The 22,947-nt window shown below is 32.6% G+C and overlaps 3 protein-coding genes and 1 long non-coding RNA gene across 4 annotated transcripts; 3 read left to right on the top strand and 1 right to left on the bottom strand.

Annotated features, from left to right (window-relative positions):
- Positions 1–5,758: 5,758 nt before the first annotated feature.
- On the top strand, positions 5,759–8,639 carry LOC121123698 (dual specificity protein phosphatase 3-like). Its single transcript, XM_040718824.2, has 5 exons — positions 5,759–6,046; positions 6,113–6,262; positions 7,448–7,507; positions 7,583–7,915; positions 8,029–8,639. The coding sequence occupies exons 1-5, from the start codon at positions 6,017–6,019 to the stop codon at positions 8,185–8,187; spliced, it is 732 nt and encodes a 243-aa protein (XP_040574758.1). The 5' UTR covers positions 5,759–6,016; the 3' UTR covers positions 8,188–8,639.
- On the top strand, positions 8,482–11,984 carry LOC121123696 (uncharacterized). Its single transcript, XM_040718822.2, has 4 exons — positions 8,482–8,615; positions 8,676–8,974; positions 9,111–11,092; positions 11,153–11,984. Exons 3-4 carry the CDS (start codon positions 9,115–9,117, stop codon positions 11,668–11,670), a joined length of 2,496 nt encoding a protein of 831 aa, XP_040574756.1. The 5' UTR covers positions 8,482–8,615; positions 8,676–8,974; positions 9,111–9,114; the 3' UTR covers positions 11,671–11,984.
- Positions 11,845–13,127, bottom strand: LOC121123699 (uncharacterized). Its single transcript, XR_005866071.2, has 2 exons — positions 12,990–13,127; positions 11,845–12,934 (listed from the first exon to the last, which is right to left on the bottom strand). It is a non-coding gene; the product is annotated as an uncharacterized lncRNA (long non-coding RNA).
- Positions 12,293–14,392, top strand: LOC121123697 (SET domain-containing protein SmydA-8). Its single transcript, XM_040718823.2, has 5 exons — positions 12,293–12,528; positions 12,644–12,758; positions 12,808–13,165; positions 13,224–13,943; positions 14,011–14,392. Exons 1-5 carry the CDS (start codon positions 12,293–12,295, stop codon positions 14,319–14,321), a joined length of 1,740 nt encoding a protein of 579 aa, XP_040574757.1. The 3' UTR covers positions 14,322–14,392.
- Positions 14,393–22,947: the final 8,555 nt, after the last annotated feature.

Below are 22,947 nucleotides of genomic sequence, written 5' to 3'. Positions count from 1 at the left end.
TAACGTGTCATTGGACACGTCGCAACCTTTATTGTAGTTAACAACCTTTCATCCCAAAAGAAACGGAGAGGGCCAAAATCAGATGGTAGTTAGTATTTTCACGTTACGTTCGCATTTGTTGGTCTTGGTCATTTTCAGGGCCTACAGAACCAATCAATTGATCGATGAGGGAGGTGAAAAGTAAGATAATTAACCAAAAATTATATCCATTAATTTTTATCTACAATATAGAAATAAGATGAAATAACAATGTAATAACATATGTTGCATGGATATTAGGATCAGACAGAAAATAAGACTTGAACATAAATGGTTAAAATTTTGATAGACAGTATGGTTTACTTCTTTGTATTCGTTGGTCCCATTTTGACATTCAATAGCTCACTGTTGTCCGGAATATAACTGAAAAAGGGTTTTCATTGTTATATAACTTGTTTGTTTGGGTATATCACCTTTGAGACACATGATGGTGTAATTATGATGTAATTTATATCGGTTGGTCCATTGAAATCTGAACACTTACTAATTAAATAATTAATGAAGGTTGAGCGATTAAAATTAATTCATATTTCGATATATTTAACCATAAACAATTAGTTACAAAATAAAACAAACCTGAGCTGCTACCTTATGTCGAGAGAATGACACTTGAACGTAATCGACGAATTTTCATTCGCTCACTCCAAGCAGTTGGGCATTTCCAGGACCACTGTTTACGCCATCAGCAAGTCTGAAACGTTGGAGAGGAAGAAGGGCTCTGTTAAAAAGGCCAAACTTGACCTGGATGAGTTAAAGAAAACCGCCCAGGCCAATCCCCTCATATCTATGAGGCCCCATGTCAGAGATTTCGGGGTTTTACATCAGACTATCCAGAGAGCTATCAAAAAAGTAGTGGATGGAAAGAGCTTTGTGAGGATGGAGAGGCCATTTTTGACACCAACAATGAAAGAACCCCATCTCCTCCGAGACAAGACTCTTTTTTGACACTTATGTCACCTCTACAGCCCTGATGCCAACCCCCACTACTACACCTTTTTGAGTGTATGTCAAGGGGAAGGCCTGCAGTGCCGTCATCCAAAAACCGAGTCCCTCAAAGCCAATGACGGTCAGTACAGTACAGTTTTTTCCCAAAAAAAATATTTTCCATGAATAGCTATAGGTTTTGGAAATGTTTTTCTGAAAAAATTAATTTTTTGTAAATAGATTTAGATTTTAATTTGGATTTAATATTTGAAATTTTTTTTTTTTTCCTAAAAATTTAATTTTCTGTGAATAGCTGTGGATTTTTGAATTTTTTTTCAAATAATTTAATATTTGAAATTTAATTTTTGAAATGTTTGTCCTTAAAATTTCTTTTTCTATGAATAGCTATGGATTTTAAAATTATTTTTCCAAAAAATTTAATATTTGAAATTTAGTTAATTAATGTTTTCATTAATTAATTTTTTTTGTGAATAGCTGTGGATTTTTGAAATTTTTTTCCAAAAAATTTAATATTTGACACATAATTTGGTATTTTTTTTTTCTTCTCTGAATAGCTATGGGTTTTTGAATTTTTGTTCCAAAAAAAATTTAAAAACCAAACCTTGTGGATCCCCCTGTTATTGGTCCCATTTAGACATCAAAGAGTTCACTAGTTTTCTTAATATTAATGAAAAAAGAGGTTTCATTTGTATAAACTTGGGTGTTAAGGCTCCCAAAATAACCAAAATCAACAATGAGCGTTTTCACTGACGTCATAAATTGCATCATAATTGAAGTAGACGCCATCTTGATACTACTTGATATTAATGAAAAAATAGTCTTCATTGATATAAAACTTTGTTGTATAGGGCCCCAAAATGAACAACATCCATAATGCTGACGTCACATGAATCCGATCTTTATTTGAAATTTTTAAGTATGTAATAATATAATATAAATATATCCATAATTTCTAATCTAAAAATAGGAAATCTGAAGAGAGGGATAAAATTTTGGATTTTTAAGCGTACATCATATACGTATGGCCTCTAGCCATTCTTTCCATTTTTCATTTGATAAATAAAAAGTGAAATAATGTTAATAATAGCCTTATTTCCGGGAAAATATCCTAATTATACTTAAATTTATATATATATTTATTTTATTATGAATTTTAAAACAATTTACACTAAAGATAGGCGAGAATGCTTACTTCAGAGGGATAAGTTAAAAACACGATGACCGTTTAAATAATGTATAACAAAGAAGACATGGTTCCTTGGAATAATCTTGTATGCAGCTCATCTTGTTTTCTTTATTTCCCCTCTTGAAGGAATGTAATAAAAATGGCATTAACTCTTTTTTTCCAACTAATCATTACTTTTAAATTCCCCTCACGTGGTAATAATAACTTATGTGCGATTATTAAAGTCTATTCATTCGTTCTTTAGCGCGGGTCAAGTGGATGAATGGTTAAGTTTAATTAATTCATATAAAAATACTTGTTCTAAATTATATATTAACTAAGTCAATATATTTAACCTCTAATTAAATACTGGGTGACAATTGATGTATGGAACTACAATATGGTTTTTAACTTTAAAATTTCAAACAATGGTCAAACTAAACGTTTTTTAAACATTCTCCAAGGGTTTTAATCGGATATAATTGTATATAAGATCGGCTTGATTATCAACTTTTTTCGAATTTTGATTATGGCTAGTGCGAAAAAGTAGGCATATAGTTTGAAAATTAGCAATGCCAAATTTGATTGCCCAAAGATGTCATGTTTAGGTAGCACATCTCGATCAATTTATGATCAAAGGCGAAAACTCTTTATTTCGCCAATAAGAATGAAAATAAAGCATTAATCATTATGGTGCATTTATTTATTGGGATAGAAATTATTCTAACCTATAATAAATATTAATAAAGTTTTGTTCTCAAGCTACTCTATGTATCAAAAAAAGAGAATAACATAAGAAAAATTTGACCTTTCCTTACATAGAAATATTAGACAAAGGATGCGCGCTATACGCGGGTCATAAAATTTACCTATCTTTTTTTTCCCATGCAACAATTTTAGAAAAAACCTTTTTCAATACTTTTTATAGACTAAAAAAATGTCTATCAAAAATATTTGATGCAAATTAACTAAAAATATATTATTAATATCTATATTCACTAAGTAAAGAGTTTTCACCTTTTTTCATAATTTGATCGAGATGTGCGACCTACAGATGACCACGTAGGACAATGCAATTTGTTATTTTCATACCATAGGAAAACTTTTCCGCGCTATCTGTAATCGAAGAACGGAAAAAGTTGAAAATTAAACCGGTCTAATATATGTATAAGTAGCAACCTTTAAAAATTATCGTATATAAAATTGTATAATTTTGTACTAGAACAGAATATACAAAGATCGCTGTTTAGGGAGCCAAAAAAAAAAAAAAAAAGATGAAGACCGATATAAGTCCCCGTCCTGAAAAGGACAAACAATTTACAAACCAGAAACCCCTCCTAGCAGACAGGGGTGGCCCTATCCGAACAAGAACAGAGGACCATGTTTCTGGACTTCTAACTCTCTCTCTTCTTTATTTTAAGTAAAAAAATTATTTAGTAATGATTAAATTAAGCATTCCCTGACTACAAAAAATGAATAAATTTTTTTTTATTTTCATTTCTTTTTTATTTTCTGATTACATTATGTAAAATATCGGAGCAAATATCGAAATTTCCAAGAATTTTTTCCAATAGAGTGATGATGCAGATATTGGATATTTTTTCTGATATATCGCTTTTTCGATTTGGATCAAATGATATATCGGCCTAGGACTATTAATAACTTATATTTACATACGGGTGTCACGGATTTATAAAAGACACATTACATTTTTTAGATTTCAAGGAGGGGGATTATCATGAGACATTGATCCAAAAACTAGCAGGGCCATTACTAGCTTTCATCATTTTGGCGGCTTAGCCCCAAAAATTATCAACATCGTTACATAATTTCTAATCTAAATAGGCAAACTAGTATCCCTCAGAATGATTTTTTGTAACTTCGACCATTCTCCACCTTGTAGAAATATGAATTTTGTTTCTGATTCATCATATGGGATTAGTGTTGGCTAGGTCTAAAAAAAAAAAATAAGACTAAAAAAGACTGCAGTCGTCACAGTCCGCTCCTAATAAAATTTGTCAGATCTAGGACTGGTCCTTATCGGTCTATTATAGAAACTAAAACAGCTGAAATCATGTAGTTCCTACTTACTTGTAACTACGTCATTTGAATCGCTGAGGTTTCATCATAATTCCTTCTTCAAATAGACAAATACCTAAAGTCGGAAGTGTGTGACTAAAAGGTATTATTATGCTATCATTCGTTATTTTCTTAGTCTATTTCTTATATTCTTCAATCCTTCTTAGAACTGAAGAAAATAAAAAGATAGCTTGTACCATAGGACTGAAAGACTGATGTATTGTTCCTATGGTGTATTTGATATATTTATGATATAAAAAAAGTAGAGGGTGGCTTTATGGTGGAAAAATAGTTGATGTGTGTGCTTCATCTTCTATTTTGTTCATTATATATTAAGTTTTGTTGTGTTAACATCTTCCTCTGAAAGAAGAATCCTCGCCTATCTTTGGTGTAAATTGATTTAAAAATGCATATTAAAATAAATGAATTTAAATATAATTATGATATTTTCTCTGCACTAATGTTATTCTAAATATAGAAGGGTCTCCTCTTTATAACAGTAGTTCATTTTCTCCCTCCAAAATCATTTAACAAGCAGCTGATATTAACAAGGATCTTAATTAAAGTGTAACATTTACTCACTCTAGCCTTCTCCTCACGCTCCTAGAAAAAAAAATCTCTAGCTATAGCATAATTGTGTTCACTTTATCAATCAGCTTCAGATTCGACTGACCAAGAACATCTATAATGCACAAAAAACAAAAATATATCAACTGTTATACCTGGAAGCATTGTAAAAGCCCATAAATAAATTCTGAACTTAAAGATTTTCACCAGCAAACTTCATAACTTCATTATCCAATATCCGATTTTCCCTGTTGTTCATCCAGTTTTGTAGATCTTACTCAAAGAACGATCTTACTTTTGAAAAAAAAAAAAAAAAAAAAAAAAATGATTGAAAAAAATTCTAAAATTCACGGCCTTTCTTAAAATATTTCAAAAATTATATTTAAAATATTAAATTTTTTGGAGAAACATTTCAAAAATCCATATCTATTGACAGAAAATTTCAAAAATTAAATTTTTTGGAGAAAATTTTGAAAAACCCAAAGCTATTCACAGAAATATATTTCTATATCAAATTTTGTAGAAATTTTTTTCCCCAATATTAAGTTTTTTAGAAATTTTTTTCCCTAATATTAAATTTTTAGGAAATAAATTTCAAAATTTTACACTTATTCACAAAAAATTGAATTTTGTGGTAAAACATTTGAAAAACCATAGCTTTTCTCAAAAAAAAAATGATAAATCAACAGCTGTAACCAAAATTAAATTTTAAATATTACATTTTTTGAAAAAAAACTCAAATATTACATTTTCTAGTAAAAAGTAATAATTCCTTTTTTGAGGGGGGGGGCTACATCTCTCCAGCCCACCCCTGCGTACACTTCTGAAAAATGAAAACGTGTTCATATAATTTAAAACATTACTGTTGAGTGCTATTATGTCTCTGCATTGTTTTATAGAAAACCCCCTGTTGTGGAAATATAAGACTGAGGGGACTAAAATAAACGAACTAACTTATCAGTTGAACAACTGTGAATGTTAATAAGTATATATATATTATATCAACGGAGATTAACTACGCAAGAGATGAGATTAAATGTATTGTTACATAAATGATAAATAAATACATAGAAAAATATCAGTAATTGTTTAGTTAAGCAGAGCTCAACGATAGAGGAAGAACCCCTTGTACTTGTTCCTCCAGCACGTCCAGTAACCCAAGGAGTCAGAAATTAAATTATAATTGTGACTCAACTCTGTGGTATCAATAATTAATTAATTATGCATCAAGTCAGACCTGAAGAGCTCAAGGTAAGAATGTTACATTCTTAGGCCAAAAATGAGAATAAACTCTTTTTGTTTACTTATGAACAACAGGAGCTACTCCTCAAGATCCCCTCTCCATATCAAATCACGGATCCAAAGACAAGTCTTCAAATTTTAAAACCTCATAGAGATCCTGAGATTACAAACCCCAAGACTATAGAGGATGTAAAGAAATTTATGGAAGCCTTGACAGAGGACTTGGTAATTATGTACAATACATACTTCATACACTTAAAATCAATTACATAGTACATATCTTGTACAAATAAATTTGAAGACAATAATCTAATTTATCTATAAGCGCAGAATCCAAAACTGATTTCAGTTTTTCTCTCAGTCATCTGAATTATCTTGGATTATAGTAATTCTAGACTAGTATCCGTCAGAGTTGTTTTTTACTCTTAAAACAATCTCCAAATTAAAAGTAAGATTAATAAAACTTATGTCAAAGTGTTTTATTGATTAAAAATAGTTTTTTTGATTCTGTATCTTACTCTGATCTATTTAAAATATATGCATCTCCAAGAATTTTTGTTCCATTTAGTTGTGATCCCATTTTTTATGAGAGTGTACTAGCAAATAGTCAACATAATTATCATTATATTTTTCCCGATTTCAATGAGAATTTCATGACGTCATGCCTCATAAAAGAAAGATCGAGGCAAATGAAGGAAGATTCTTCTAACCTGATCATCCATCTAAAGTGATGTTCGAATTCAGATTCCGAATTTCTCGAGGGGCGACGGGAGGCGAATTCAACCGAGTAGAAGTACCAGACCTCATAAGAGAGTAGAGTGGACTCCTTCCTTAGGAATGAGATACTAGGACCCAAACAATAAAGCAATCCATTAACGATGAGTAAGTAATTTTAATATTTCAAAATGGGATCACTTAAAAAATACAAAATGGAACAAAAATCCTTGGAGATGCATATTTTTTAAATAATTCATTGAATATTTTTCTTTAATATAAGCTATGAAATTCCTCATCACAAAGTATTATTAATAATTTATAAGAATCTAAAGAAGAGTGTCGCTTTTCATCATTTTTCAGCCTAAAAATGGAAATATATCGAGTTCAGAACAAGAAACCGAATTAATAAAAACACTTTTACAAAAGTATTATTAATCCTATTTTTAATTTGGGGATTGTTTTAAGGGTAAAAATGACTCTGAAGGTTAATAGTCCTGAATTACTATAATTCCAGATGACTGTGATCAGTTTTGCATTCTGTGCTCAAAGATAAATTCGATTATTGTCTTCAATTCATTTGAACAAAATTTCTGCCTCAAATTGTTCCCCTATGTTATTTATTAATAATAATGTGACTGTCGCAAACAACGACACTTCATTGGCAATACTTACTTGCATTTAATTATTTATTAGGAGGCAAATATTGATGAAGTCTATCCTGACATTTACATTGGGAATAAAAAGATCCTTGAAGTGAGTGTTCTGTCATTCATTCATTGCTGTCTTCCAGACTACTTCTGATTAAAATGATTTATTACATAATAATAGGATATAGATAAACTAAAGGAAATGGGGATTAAAACTATCCTAAATGCAGCAGATGGAGACAAGGGCTTGTCCTACGTTCCAAAGAGCTCATTACCCCCTCTGGAAAAATACTTTGATTACTATGGACTTGAAATCAATGATGCAGAGGTGAAACACAATACAGAAATACTCGAAAACTACGAAACAGCGACTGAAATAATAGATTCAGCTCTTAAAAAGGGTAAAATTCTCGTCAACTGCTATATAGGAACGTCAAGATCCGCCACTTGTGTTATATTTTATCTTATAAAAACCAAGGGATTGACCGCTGAAGAAGCCATTACCTTACTTAAAGTAAATTTAATTATTTTCGCTTGAATGCAGCTTATCCAATATGCATTTAAGTCGATACTTTTTTTCCCCCCGTTTTCAATGCTTATATGTTTTCTATTTGTATATTTCCGTAGAAAAAGAGGGATATTTGTCCAAGTAACGAGGGTTTGACTCATATAGCTAACTATCATAACTTCACCCATGGGTTCCCATTGGTCTCGGGTGAAAGTCTTCCCATGGATCCTTTCAGACGATTACTTCGTACAATCTATGGAAAACTCACCGACTGTTAAAATAATGTTTTGATGCATGGATTTGTTCTGATATATTATTTATTATTATTTAGTCTTAGAGATAAGGGTCAGTCATGTATTGTAATGCTTTTAAACAATTGAGTATATTAATAACCCTTGAATTTGTAATCTCCTCCCTAAAAACATTGCCAAGATTAAAATTAGAAACATCTTTGTAATTTAAGTTGCTTTGGACACGTAATATAGCATTCCGGCCTTCAACTCATTGAAGGCTATACTAAGTAATGATTTATTAGAAATAATCTACTATCTTGTGAGTTAATAATACTATTAGCTCAGTTGACATGCCTTATTTTGATGTCATCAACAGAGAAATGCAACTCGCTATTATCGTGTTCAAAAATAATTAATTAATCAATGTCAATTATAAATGCAATCGAGGAAGAAGACTCCATTCATAAATAGTAGTAATAAAACCCATTGAAACTCTTCTCCTGATCCTCTCATTTTTCATTCATTTCTTTCAGAATGGAATGAACTGGAAAGACGCTAAGTAGTAGTCAATCTTAAAATATATATATGTTGTCACTTGTATTTCACTATTTATAATATTATTTCTTGAGAGGAGAAACAAATGTGAAATGCGAACTGCAGCTCGTACTCGGCAATCGCACGCTCATATCATAATTCATGGTGGCTAGTCTCAAGAACAATTGTCAATTAGTTTCTATTTGGAAGATATCTTGAGTTTTCTGTTAAATCCGTTACCTGTGTTCACCCTCTTGAAGTTGAAGAGTAATTATAATTAGTTATTTCATAATTACATGTGAGTATTTATAGGGTTTCTTTCTTTGCATTTTGTTACATGTTAGTTGAAGCGAGTGTTAGTGTATTTAAGACTGAGAAAGTAGTTATTTTTAAATATTGTGTATAATATATTGATGTTACTTTTTCGTTGATAGAATTATGCCGGTAATTATACAGACAGATGATTACTCTGCAGAGCATTTTGCGGATAATGACGTCTTGGATGGTCCTTTAAATATCCCTGAAGCGAGCTTATCTAGTAAAAAGAGTAGCAGTAGTGAGGATGTGGAACGGCTGACACCAAGTGAGTCTTGTAATGCATCTGTACAATCCGCCTTTCTAACTGAAGTGGACGACGATGATGAAGAAACGGACGAAAAGGAGGTCCATGAGTATCCTAGTGAAATTCTATATAAAAACTTTGAAGAAGGAAATAAAACATCAACGATTTTTATATCAGTGAATCAAGATGAAGTCCAGGAGAATGAAGAAGATATTGAAGAAGAAATTGAATCCTTGCCCAACTTGGAAGCGCAAGAGATTAAATTTGATATCTCTGAACCCTTTCAAAATAAAGTATCTGAAGTTACCTTCGAGGTGAATTCAGATAACCCAACAGAATCTAATGAACGCTCAGAAATATCTATTCAAATCGGTGCATCAAAATACCCATCTAATGCATGCCTGTCTGAATCGATTTCCTTTGTCTCTCATCGTGTCGGAGGGGCAACAGGCGCTTTTAATCAAAAGAGATCAAGTAGTGATGAACAGAGTGAAGAGCAATGCAAAGAAGAATCTGAGCCGTCTTTTGTTACGCAACATATGATTGAAGTTAATAATGACTCAACTTATAATTCTGATGATACGAAAAATAATGAGGAAGAAAAAATTGAACAGAGAACAGACGACTCCGAATCAAGCAATGGGGAGTTGGAGAGTTCGAATGAAGAAAATATTTCTCTATTATCAGAAGAAACTGAATCAGCTTCAATGGAATCTGAAAGTCCTGCTGAAGAAAGTGATAACCAAGGAGAGCAAATATTCAAATCAAATGCCAATGAATCAGAAAGTCCTGCTAAAGTAAGTGATAAGCAAGGTGATGAAATATCGGAATCAAATACAAAGAAATCTAAAATTAATATGGAAGCTCAATGTGCAGATGTTATTGAGTCAAATGCTGAGGTGTTAAAAAGCTCAATAGAACCCTCTCAAATATCTGGAGAGGATCAACATTGTGTGGAGAATATTGAAAAAAAGGATCATTTGAATGGTCTCCAAGAAGACATTAAGGAATTTGAGAGTGAAGAAATTGTGGTAGCCACAATTTCTCAAGATGTGGAGCAAATCCCACAGCAGGAGTCAATTGAAGTTGCAATTTCTACTTTTGACCAGAACATGGAAGATTTGAATGATAAAATTGAAGAAGTAGCTGTTGAACATAAAGTAGAGTCTATGTCTCATGAAGAAAATGTATGTGAAGGGATTAATAATTCTGTAGATGTTAATGACATTGTAATTAAGGAAGAAGACACTGATGTGTCTTTTAAAAATAACCAGGATATTGAAGCTGATTCTGGAAATTCTTCTACGCAAGAAGTAACTGAATTAAAAACAAAAATGGAACATTCCATGCAATCAGGAATTAAGGAAGATGAAGTTTTGTGTGATGAAAGCATTCAAGCTACTGAAGATAATTCATATTTAATCCCTGAGAACTCTAGTATTGATGAACAAAAATCCTACAAGACAGAAATTAATATTGAGGTTGCCTCTGTTAAAAATGTTGATGATTCTCAAGGAAAAGATACAGAAGACTCTGGTCTATTAGTCGATAATAAGGAGGATGAGCCTATAGTTGAAGCCCATCAACAAGAGTGCACAAGTAAGCTAAATAATAATAGTATTACTATTCAAAGTTTAAATTCAGAAGAAATATCAAAAATTGAAAATAAAATTGTCGAAGAAGATCAATATTTGGAATTAAATAATAGAAAATTAAACAATGATGAGATTTCTGTATCAAACTTACCTAAAGAAACAATAACTAATCCTGAGTTCTCGTTTCCCTCGTCGGCAGAAAAAATGCCTAATAATAAACCTGATACATCATCGTCTGGTTCTTGTGCAAGAAATCAAGGTAAGTTTATTTATATGAATGATTAGATGAAGACTATAAATGATTGCTTTCTCTGTATAGATACTGCACTGCTTGAAGCCGTCGAAAAAAGTGGTAAGAAGATCATCGATGATAGTGCTGTTGCTGAAGATAAGAGCTGCATTGGTCAAAAAGTTGGGACATCGGAAAGTTTGGATAAAGAATCCAGTTCTAGTAGTAATGATGAATATCAACCCTGCTCCAATGTGAAACCAACGACAACTACAACAACCAAAGACAAAATTCGAAATATAAGTCACTCTGTAGGAGAAACCTTCAATTTACAGTCTGTTGCTGGAGAAGCAAAATCTAAAATGGAATCTTTTATGGGTGACTTGAATAGAGGGTCAAAGGCCCTTGCATCAAAAATTACTGCAACGGGAGATGATAGAACGTCGTCTGAAAACAATTTATCCTCCAGTGATACTGAGCGTGAGGCTGATAATGCCCAAATCCATAGGCCTTTATCTACGGATTTTCTATACACAAGGGAAGAGCTAACTTATATGGGAATAGCTTTTTTGGCATTACTCATAGGGTTTCTCATTCAATTCTTTTGAGCCGTTTGCTAATTTTAAATTTATTAATTATGTTTCTTATGATAAGATTTTTTTATATACAATTAATTTACTTTCATGAATTTACACATCTTTCTAAATTTTATTGATATATGGATATTTTTTTAAATAATGGGGGTCGTTTCTTAGGTAAATGTATTTTTTACTTATTTAAAAAATTCAATCTGTTGTGTTAATTAATCAGTTCAGTCAAGTTTTGGAGCTATCATTCACCCCTCCAATATATAGTATCGATAATATAATTAAATTTTGTGTTTTTTTCCAACAAATAATAAAAATATATGATTTATAAATGATTTCAAAAATAGTATTTTTCTTAAATATTTGAACAAAAAGTTCACGTTTTGTTTTCGTAGAATCTTATAATGAGCCGATAATACTAACTGTTCATTGATAATATGGTACAGTATTTCTGCATTCTCCAACCCCTATTATACAACTTTCTTTTAATAGTTTTTTTCTTGTTTTTTTGAATACATCGTCCTTCTCATTTTGACAAGAGTATAATTTTGGCACTCGCCCAATTTCCAATTTTAAAAGTTGATATCGTACATTCAGTTATAGCTTTGAAGAGGAGTGAAATTAAATTTTGTTTTTCTATGCCATGAGGGTTAAAATAGTCGAAGAAGGAGAAGACTTGGTTTCTAGTCCAAGGATTGAGGAAATTATAGAAGGTACAGAGATCAATGGCTGCTATATATGCAACTCAAAAGATGTTGCATCCGTTTGTAAAAGTAATCCTGAAGTAAAATACTGCTCAGAGGAGCATCAATCCATGCATGAAAGTGATGATGGAGATCCTTATCCATTTACTGTCAAGTTCAATGAAGAAGTTGGACGGTAAGTGTTATTCCTTATATTTCATGCCCATCCCTTTTGAGTATGCACGTAAGAATGTTCCCATGATCTGTTGTATCTAAATATAATATGTACCAACAATATATGAATTATGTAGATATATGGTTGCCTCGAGAGATATACAGCCAGGAGAAATCATATTTCAAGAAGAGCCCTTGGCTTATGGTCCAAATCATTCCAGTTTACCTACATGTTTAGAATGTATGAGAAGGGTAATTTATTTGTATTCCTGAAATGTTTATGATTGACATCTTGTCCTAGGTTGATGAACCCATCCTTTGTCCTAGATGTAATCTACCTCTTTGCGATGAAATGTGTGGCTTTGGTGAAGAGCATGCCAAGGAATGCTCTATTTTCTCGAAACTTTCACCGAAACTAACTGTAGAATCTATGGATAAAAGAGATCCAATATATTGGTCCATCACTACTGTAAGAGCTCTTACATTAAAAAAGACTGATCCACTCAAGTATGATATCATTAAGCGAATGATGGATCACAATGCTGAACACGAAAAAGCTGGGGATTACTGGGAAATATACAAGAAGCAAGTCGCTGATTTTTTAGTTGATAGATGTTCATCACTGGAAGCAACAGTGGATGAAGTACTCCATATAATTGGTAAGTAATGCTTAATACTTTCTAAAATCAAAATTTGTATTTATAATTTTGTATATAGGAGTGCTGGATGTTAATTCTGTAAAAATCCACGGTCCATCCATAGGAGAAAAATTGGAGCAATATCCTGGTCATGCCTTATATCCCTTGACATCACTTTTATCTCACTCATGCATATCAAATTCGAAAACTATACTCAAAGTAGATTATTCTGTCGAGTGTCGAGCAGTTGTTTACATTTCAGCTGGTACGGAAATCACAAAGCAATATGTATCTCCCCTTGAAACTACGAATCGAAGGCGTTCTAGGATATCAAATAACTGGTTTTTCGATTGCAAATGTGATAGATGTAGGGACCCAACAGAAAATGGATCTTTTCTATCGGCAACTCGTTGTTTAAGATGTGTAGGAGAAGGAACTATCTTACCTTCTAATCCATTGGATCCATCATCAGAATGGTTATGTAATAATTGTCATTTCAAAACAAATGGTGCAGCTGTAGATAAACTTACAGAGTATTTCGAGGCGAAAATGAAAGAATCTGGTAATTCTATTGAGTTTTTGGAAGAGCTTTTAATCAAAGCTGTAAAACTCTTTCATCCAAACCATTATGTTGCAACAATGATACGAATAGTACTGAACGAAGCATATGTTGATTTAGCTTTAAGAGTAGGTGATGGCAATCAAATACCATTAGAGGTTCACATGAGAAGAAAAGAGCTTTTAGATCATATACATCAAGTTATTGAATTGGTAGATCCAGGACTATCTCGAAGGAGAGGTACATAATTAATAATAGCGCAATGCAGTTGTAATTTTTTTAAATATATAAATTATCTATGTTGTAGGTCTTTCAATATTTGAAGCATCCACTTGCCATCTTCAGCTGGGTCGGCAACTTCATGATGCAAATCGATTTCATACTCAGGACTTCATTCAGCTCATAGAGGCAGAAATTGATTCCTTGAAGGAGGGGTTAGAGTGTTTGAAACACGCAAGAGAGGGAACGCGGGAGTCGAATATACATTATAAAATGCAAGGAGCTATATACGAAGCTGAATATACGTTAAAATATCTACGAAGCATATCCTCCAAAAATAATGAAAGCCCGACGACGGAAGAGGCAGTAATAGTCGATGAAGAAGGTGTCATCGTTTGATTTGTTCTATTTGTACAAAGATATGAATATTTACTTATATTAAAAATAGATGCGAACCATGACTTTAGAAATTGTCATTTGTCAGTGAGTTTCTTTGGAGTTTTGTGTTCGTCTTAAAGATCTTATACTCTTTTTGAGATAAGGAGTCGTTCAAAAAGGTTGTAACAATGGGGGAGTGGAAGTAAGCCATTTTTATAACAAAAAATTACTATTTTTTTTGGATGGGGAATTTCATTATATAAACGTTACGTAATGTATTTAAGCAATAATTTTTCATTTCCTTTAATATTTTTCTTATCATGTATGATGCATTGATGTTTAGAAAAAAATATTTCAAATATTGCGTCATAGACTCAACTTCTTAATCTTCTGTTTCAAATAAAAATACTTGCTATTATGAACAGTACTAGGGTTATTACCTTCTGGACGACTACACCTGTCCTTTTATCCCTAGGATTTCACTCCCCTAGCCATCTACCCCCTTCCCCAGCATTTTACCCCCTATTACAATAACTAGTAATCATACAACCAAAGATTCAATCTTTTAACAATCATACAATCATAATGCTTAATCTAGAACTAATAAAAGTTTTATTAGTCCAATGCTTAATTTAAGTCTATAAGCTAATTAAAAGAAATTTTTCCCATTCAACTTTTCTTTGCGAAACGTTGAAGATGATTCAAAAACGTTTTTGTGAATGACTTCTCAAATACAAAATATAATATATTAGGTAAGCAAATTTATAGCCTTTAGGATAATTAAATGTTTACAACAAAAATGTTGTGTTGAATTGGTCTGTTCATCATAATATGATCTTATCTATGTAGATGCCACTGGGACAAATTATATCAAATATTACAGATGTATCATGTAAATATTATAAATATTCACATAACATAACATAACATAATATCGATTAATAGTTATGTTCTCAGATTGATTTCAAGAAATGGTGAGCTGATTTGTTGATTATAGAAATATTCAGAAGTTGATGATTGAATTCTATCTATATTGAATTAACCTCTTGGGTTCTAAAATTGAAACAGTTTTTATAAGATTAATTAAGTGTAATACTAAAAGTTATACAATACCACATTCATTGACATCCTCATGTATAGATAATCAGGGAACTGAAAATGGATCTTTTAGCACGGCCATAACACAAAACTTATTACCATGGAAACAAAGTAGTGACTAAAAATGAAGAAGCAAATTAAGGTCATGGGGTGGCCGGTCCAGTTTTTGGACCTCAATCTCATTGAAAATCTTTATAAGTGGGCAAACTTACAAAATCCACAAGAGATCAAATATGTACTTATTTTTTCTACACTGTAGATTTATATTGTGAATAGTATAATATACCTATTATATTCTATTATAGAATGATAAGAATGGTGTTTTTCTAACCAGTTATGAGTCAAAATGATTCTTCTTGAAAGTAATATTTTATTTATTTTTAATTTTTCTGCCAAAATTTTATTAACTGACAATAAATTAAGAATTATTCTCACACAAATAAAATAGTCAATACACTTACTGAAAGATTGTAACACAACTTCTTGAATATTAGGGTGTGTAAAATATAATGTAGACTCCCAATACTAAAGTATTCCCTGCCTGAATATCTAAAAGTATTATTTGCTATAGCTGTTCTCATTATTTTTTCATTTTTGAGGAGAGAATAGTGTGTAGTGATGGAAATCGTGTATATTTTGAGAATGTTTAAAAAAACAAAACGAAAATCAACATGGCAATTCTAACAACTTGAAGAATGTTTTGGAGGAGAACAGCTAAGCTGTGATCATGATTGATTATATCAGTAACAATAAGCTGTGACAATGGAGAAGAAAATAAACATGGACATTGACAAGAATTATTCAGGTCTCGATCCTCAATTCTACTTTGAGTTCAACAAGGGCTTTCAATTATAAGTCTGCAACGAATCCTCTAGGTTAATCTCCTTCTTTTATAACCAACACCGCTAACAAGATTTTGCAACGATAAAACAGGGTGCAGAGTGGCAAGAACGTCGGAACTATTTTCGGGGAGGGGGTGCACATTAATATGTAGTTTTAAATCACTAGTGTATCCGGTGGTTCATTGAAATATGAACACTTACTAATTCAATTATTAATGAAGGTTGAGTGATTGAAATTAATTCATAATTGGATATATTAAAGCATAAAAATTAGTTACAACATAAAACAAATCTGAGCACTCTAGCTGACGTACAAGTCGAAAAATGACACTTGAACGTGATCGACGGATTTCCATTCTTGCACTCCAAGCTATTACGCGTCTCCAGGACCACTGTCTACGCTGTCAACAAGTCCTAAACGTTAGAGAGGAAGAAGGGCTCTGTCAATAAGGTCAAACTGGACCCAGAGGAGTGAAAGAAAACAGGCCAATCCCCTCGAGTCCATGAGGGCCCGTGCTCGGGATTTCACACCAGACTGTCCAGAGAGCTATCAATAAGTGGGTGGAAAGAGCCTTGTGAGAGTGAAGATGCCACTTTTGATACAGCAATGAAAGAAACCCATCTTCTCCGTTGCAAGACTCTTTTGAATGAGACTTTTTAGTCTTTCTGAACTCTTTTTGGACACTTTTCCCCAGGCTCCTACGGCTACCCTCGACTACATCTTTTGGGAGCATGTTGAGGGGAAGACCTTTAGTATCCGTCATCCAATCACTGATGCCCTCAAAGCCACTGTCAGCCAGCAATGGGACCCTACGACAGAGGACTATATCTCCAGCGAGTGCCAGACCTTCCGCCGCCACCTGAAAGTCTGTATAGCCGCTAAGGACGGCTACATTATGAAAGCTCAGACACACATCTGTTTATAGTAATAATTTTGTTGAAATTCTTTTGTTAATTGAATAAATTATATATTGTTGAATTTTAAAATTCAAAGTGTTCAGATTTTAACAGGCTTGTGAGCAATCAGGAGAAAAATTGCGAACAGAAATTCACTGCTATATAGCAATATCATGATCAGGGCTATTTGCCATCCGATCCCATCACTTTGATTGCGATCATTTTTGATAAGACAATTTTTTTTAAACCCATAACTAAACTTATATTTGTAAATATATTTTTATATTAATACCTTTTTAACTTAAATAAATGATTTATACACCTTTTTCAAATGTATTTTTTATGAATATTTTACAATAATAAAAAAATAAAATGTATGTAGAAAAAAACTAAAATATTGTCTGCCGGCGAATAATAAAATATCTACATAAATCACTTCTCGTCTAGCTCTTTAATTGACATTAACAGGAGCTGCTTCTCAAAATTGCCGTTTCTCGGCATCGGCCTAGTTCTTCTCAGGATCTGTTTAGCCTTGGAGAACAAACGCTGGTACTGCTTTTTATAAATATTGGCCGAATGAGTCCCCACGACCTATATATAAGGATCGAGACCAAGTCAAGACATAGGTTATAAAGTTTGAGACGAAAATCAAGACCAAGACTAGTATTTTTAGTTCGAGAAAAAGACCGAGTGTAATAGACCCAACACCAAGACTTTGATGATTTGAGACCAAGATGAGACCAAAGCCGTAAAAAACAGTCTCGAAAGCTGTCGCAAGACAATGACATTTTGTACGAATTGGTCGGATCGCAATTTTTTGCTATTTCTGTTGCGATATAGCGATTTAAAGATCAGGACTGATTGCGATACTGCGATCAGCGATATAATATCGTCATATTGCAATTGATCGCCGATCAGAAAAAACTCCGATCAACAAGCCTGGATTTTAATGGACCACTCGGTAATAACATAAAAAAGGCAGCAAATATGTCATGCGGTAAAATTAAGCTTGGCGAAAAAGATCGGGGGAAAATTACCGAGCACTGTCCTTTACATATAACTCATAAATCTTATTTGGCTGCAGAAAAATTCAAAGGACAGGCAGTAAGAACCAATTCAAACAACTGGCAGTCCTAAAACCCGTCCTGAGACTGGACTTGTCTGAGCCGAATAAATAATGGCCGACACTACACTAATAAGACCTACATTCAAATAACCTCCGCAAATGTATAGTTTTACAGTAAAAAAAAAAGATCCCGTCATTAATGTGAAGTCCTTGAAAACATACACATACACACCTTTCACGTTTCAACTTTTAAAGGCTCTTCCTCTTCTTGAAAAAGAAGTATCAAGTATGTATGTAGGACATGGGTAGAAATAAGAAATATTTTTATTGAAATATTTGTTATGATGGGATTCTGAACTCTTAAGTAAGGAATCGAATAAATCAATAAGATATCTACTTAATATTTTTTATGTATGTCAATTTATAATAATAACGTTAGAATTTTCTCTGGAACAGATAGATAGAGAAAAAGTATGTAATCTTTCCTTTTTCAAACTTGTACACCATAATATACAGGGTGCTACAGGCAAATTGGGAATATATTTAAAGGCTTATAACGAGCAAACTAGATGTGGTAGCCCCATAAATTATTTATTATTTGAAAGCTACATTAGATGAAATTCAATCATTCATAATGAAAACCACCTTTCTGAATAACTTTGGCCACATGGTGCTAGAAGCTTTGACAGGTCCGGGCGTCCTCGTGCGTACCCAGCTTTGTCATTTACGGGTCTGCCTCCACAGACGAAAGATGCTTGACAAAAGCATCATGATCGACCCTCTCCCAGAAATATAAATTGCTTGGGTTCTGGTCCGGTCTGTTTGCAGTCCAAAAACCTGGTCTCCCAAAAGTGAGGACATTTTGTGGGCAAGACACTTTTTTGGCCTTTGCAGGCCTGTGTAATGTCGTGTAGGAAGGTAGAACTATTGCGATGTCAAAAGCTTATTTTTAGAAAAAAAATTTAGTATTAAAAAAGGAAAAACGAGCAATTTTCACACAAAACAGGGCAAAATTAGCAATTTTTCCCTTAAAAGGTCAAAAAGAGCAATGTTTTGAGCGATTGATTGATCCTTCACAAATCCTAAGTCTAGTTATAAGGCATTAAACCTTTTCCCAATTTATATGGACCACCCTATATATATAAGTATACACATTTATGAATATATATTCTTAAAAAGTGTTTTTGTGGATACTTATTTGAGAATGGAAAAGTTGGAAAAGGGAATAAATATGGAGATCCCTTCAATTTTAAATAAGCTGTGTTACTTTCTTATTGTCAGAGAATGATTTGAGGATTCAATCCATTTCTTCAGTTCTAACTCCTTATTACAAGTGTTCAAAATCGTGTTAAAAAAAAAGAAAACGAAAATCAACATGGTAACCCTGACAATTTGAAGAAAGGTATTGCAGGAAATCAGCAACAATCAGCTGAGACAAGAGAGGAAGGGAGAAGGAAATACAGGGTTTGGAAGCAAAACGTGGACTGAATGACTGATTTTAGAAAAAAAAAACCCGAAAAACGACCTAAAAACAATTAGTAGCTAGTCCATTCTAGGCCACTTTTTCCAACTAGGGAGTTATTATTCAATAACTGTTGAAAGGTAGCAAGACGAATTCAACCAATCAACGTTCAGAACACTAACCACAAATAGCAGGCTATATTTTTGTCAGTGAACGCTGGGGCACATAGAATTTTTATATGTCCAAGGCTGAGGTCGTGAGAAATTTTATACTAAATTACTATTACCCCCAGTGATATCTACCAATGACGTCATCATCAGTCAAACTTAAACTAATTTTATTAGAATAATAAATATTTTAATTAAGCCTTAATTATGTGAATTTATGAGGGTTAATATTTATAGTTTGCTCATGCCCTATTCCCAACTATTTTCATCATAATTATATAGCTGGGGAAGTGGAATTGACTAATCAGCTGTGATGTCCAAATAATAATGCATAATAATGTAGCTAAATATGAAAATAAAAAACTCCTAAATGCAGAAAAAGGCCAGCAATGCAAATAAATCTGGTAAAATAGGATACATTATGGTAAAAAACGAATATAAAATTAAAAATTATCAATCGAGCAGGTCCTTGTTCCATTGAAATATCATCTGGTGCGACTAGGCATCGTCTTCTTAGAGTACTTCTCCAAGATTTCTTATAACACCCTGCTGTTGATCTTGGAAAGGAAGACATTAGCAGAGACGAAGGCCTTCACTAGGTCAGTATTGAAGGCGCCATCGCTGTTATCGTTCGAGGGGATGACGTTGAGTACCTTCTGTGCAGCTTTGTCGCCCTTGTTGCTTAAATATACATTCTTTTTGTGCCTGGAACCCAGTCCAGGCTGTTCTAGGACACACTCCCTCTTGGCATGAGCTCTAAAGTTGCAAAGCTTGCATAGCCAATACTTTGTTTCGGACATATAAGTACAAATCTTGGTGCCAGTGAGCTCCTTCATGAGGAATGAGACATTCTTAGGACTGGTCAATTAAAAATATGGTCTTTCACTTCGAATGAATGTTAATATATTAAAAATAAATTCTGCTGGATGCCCGTTTATTTTTATAGAGAAAAAACGGATTGTAAAGCATATAAATAGTACTTTTCCCTTATAATCCATGGTGCCAATGGATTCATCCCTTCCTCCTCTTCTTCTCTTCCTCCTCCAATATTCGCACTCAATCTACCCTTTACTTTAATCATTGAATATTTTTTTACATAAAAATGGTGGGGAAAATGCAAATAAAGATCAAAACTGCAAATAAGAGCCCAAAATACAAATAAATATTATTAACATAATTTGGACATTCCTACTAATCAGTAATCACCATCAACTGATTGCCGATTTTTCTCCCCTGTTTTTTTTTTTTGGAAAGGTTGCGGGATACATTAAAGATAACAGGGTGTGTATGATGCCCTCTTTCATTCGCAGTCCTTTCTTCTTATGGAAAACTGCAAATGAGGTCACCTTTAGCCTTTCGAAGGAATAGATGCGGACGGAACTAAATGCTCTTTTGATGATAAAAAGTAGTGTATTGCTATAAACTATATATTATTTCTTATTTTAATTTACGAGTTGTTTGTGGCTCCTAAAGCCTTTCCTTTTGTGGTGTCCTAGTAAACTACTTATTCATTTATTACTTTCATCTGGTTTCCCCACAAAACATTATGATACCAAACATGCTTAGAGACAAACGATATAACTATCATGGAGTCTTCTTACTCTAATTGACGGAATAATATCAACTATTCATCTACTTAGCTAATTATTATCATAAGGAATAAAAATATTTTGAAACTGGAGAGTCCAAAAAGTGGCTCATAAAAGATGGACTCTGAAAAGCCGATTCTTTGGTGATTGTTTGTATTATAAAATCAGATTTAACAAGTGCACATTTGCGACATGTACTGATAAAAAAATTTCGTATCCCAGAAAATAAAATAAAATAATGGAGGATGTGCGTTGTTGGCTTATATTAGTTTGTACACAAAGCGAGAGAGAGTGACGCCCTCTTGTGGTAAAATATCACAACACCTTATATGATAATATTATTGACAGAGTGGAAACCCAAAACTTGTAATAGGATTTAATTACGATTTAATGCCCTTTATATTTAACGGGGATTGCTCGTTACGGAACCAAACGATAGCTGAAACTAAAATAAACAAGTTTGTTTTTATCCCATGTCTCTAATATTTAAAATGTCGAAACAACATCAAAAGTGTTACTTTTGGTGTTGCTAAAACTTTTGCCATCTCGGTCCGGACCCCTACAAAAAATAATCCAATCCAATCCTCTAATCCAAATTTGCATTAGTTTCGAGCTGCCATCATGAGCTTCCAATCTGTTCATTCACTGACATGTTGAGGCTATCGTTGTTTGTAACGGGGGACATATTTGATTAAAAATATAAATTAATATATGTATTTAAAGATATCAGAAATTGATTGTGAGTTGCATTTTCTTGATTCTATAAAAATCAAGTTTTTCGTCACTTAGTCAAGATAGTTCAAGTTTTAAGTCCCACTCTGTAATTTAAAATGTAATTGAATGTTCCTCACATAGAGGGTGCTGTCAAAAGTGCGTAAAAAAATCTCAGTACGCACCATACAAAAAATAACCTGGTTTAAACAGCAAGCTAGAGACTGTACCACCACTTTGCAAATAATGTAGTTTTTGTAGTTTGCTAATGTCCAATTGGTACTGAACATGACCAAAGTAATATAGATAGTTTATTGTGTTGAGACTCGGTCCGAAACTGAATTTTTTGCTGTTTCGTCTTCGATGATATTTTCCGATCTGGACAGAATTTTTTTTGTTTATATTTTCTAAATTAAAATCATTTTATTCTAAACACCAATAAAGGCAAATTTTTTTTTCTTCCCTAGACCGAAGTTTACTACAATACCTGTCCAGACAAAATCTGTTCGCTCTACCAAAAATTAGACAAATGTCGTATCTTGAGACATAAATATTATAATACATTTCGGGTACCCCAACTTTCGGATCCAAAACCAAAATTAGATCATTACTTGTCTCGAACTTTATGATCATTTGATCCAAAGTTCGTACTTAAATAAAATATAATTTGAATAATGATTACATTTTTGATATTACTGATTACGTATTCTTAAACAATAAAAACCCAATGATATTTCTATTATAACATAATTTTTCGTTATTATTAGTAGAATAATTGTTATAAAAACATTGGACACGTCCTTACCTATACTCTA

This window comes from Lepeophtheirus salmonis, chromosome 8 (assembly GCF_016086655.4).
Source record: "Lepeophtheirus salmonis chromosome 8, UVic_Lsal_1.4, whole genome shotgun sequence".
Taxonomy (NCBI): domain Eukaryota; kingdom Metazoa; phylum Arthropoda; class Copepoda; order Siphonostomatoida; family Caligidae; genus Lepeophtheirus; species Lepeophtheirus salmonis.
The sequence above is the reverse complement of the archived record's forward strand: the minus strand, read 5'-3'. Positions and strand labels throughout refer to the sequence as shown.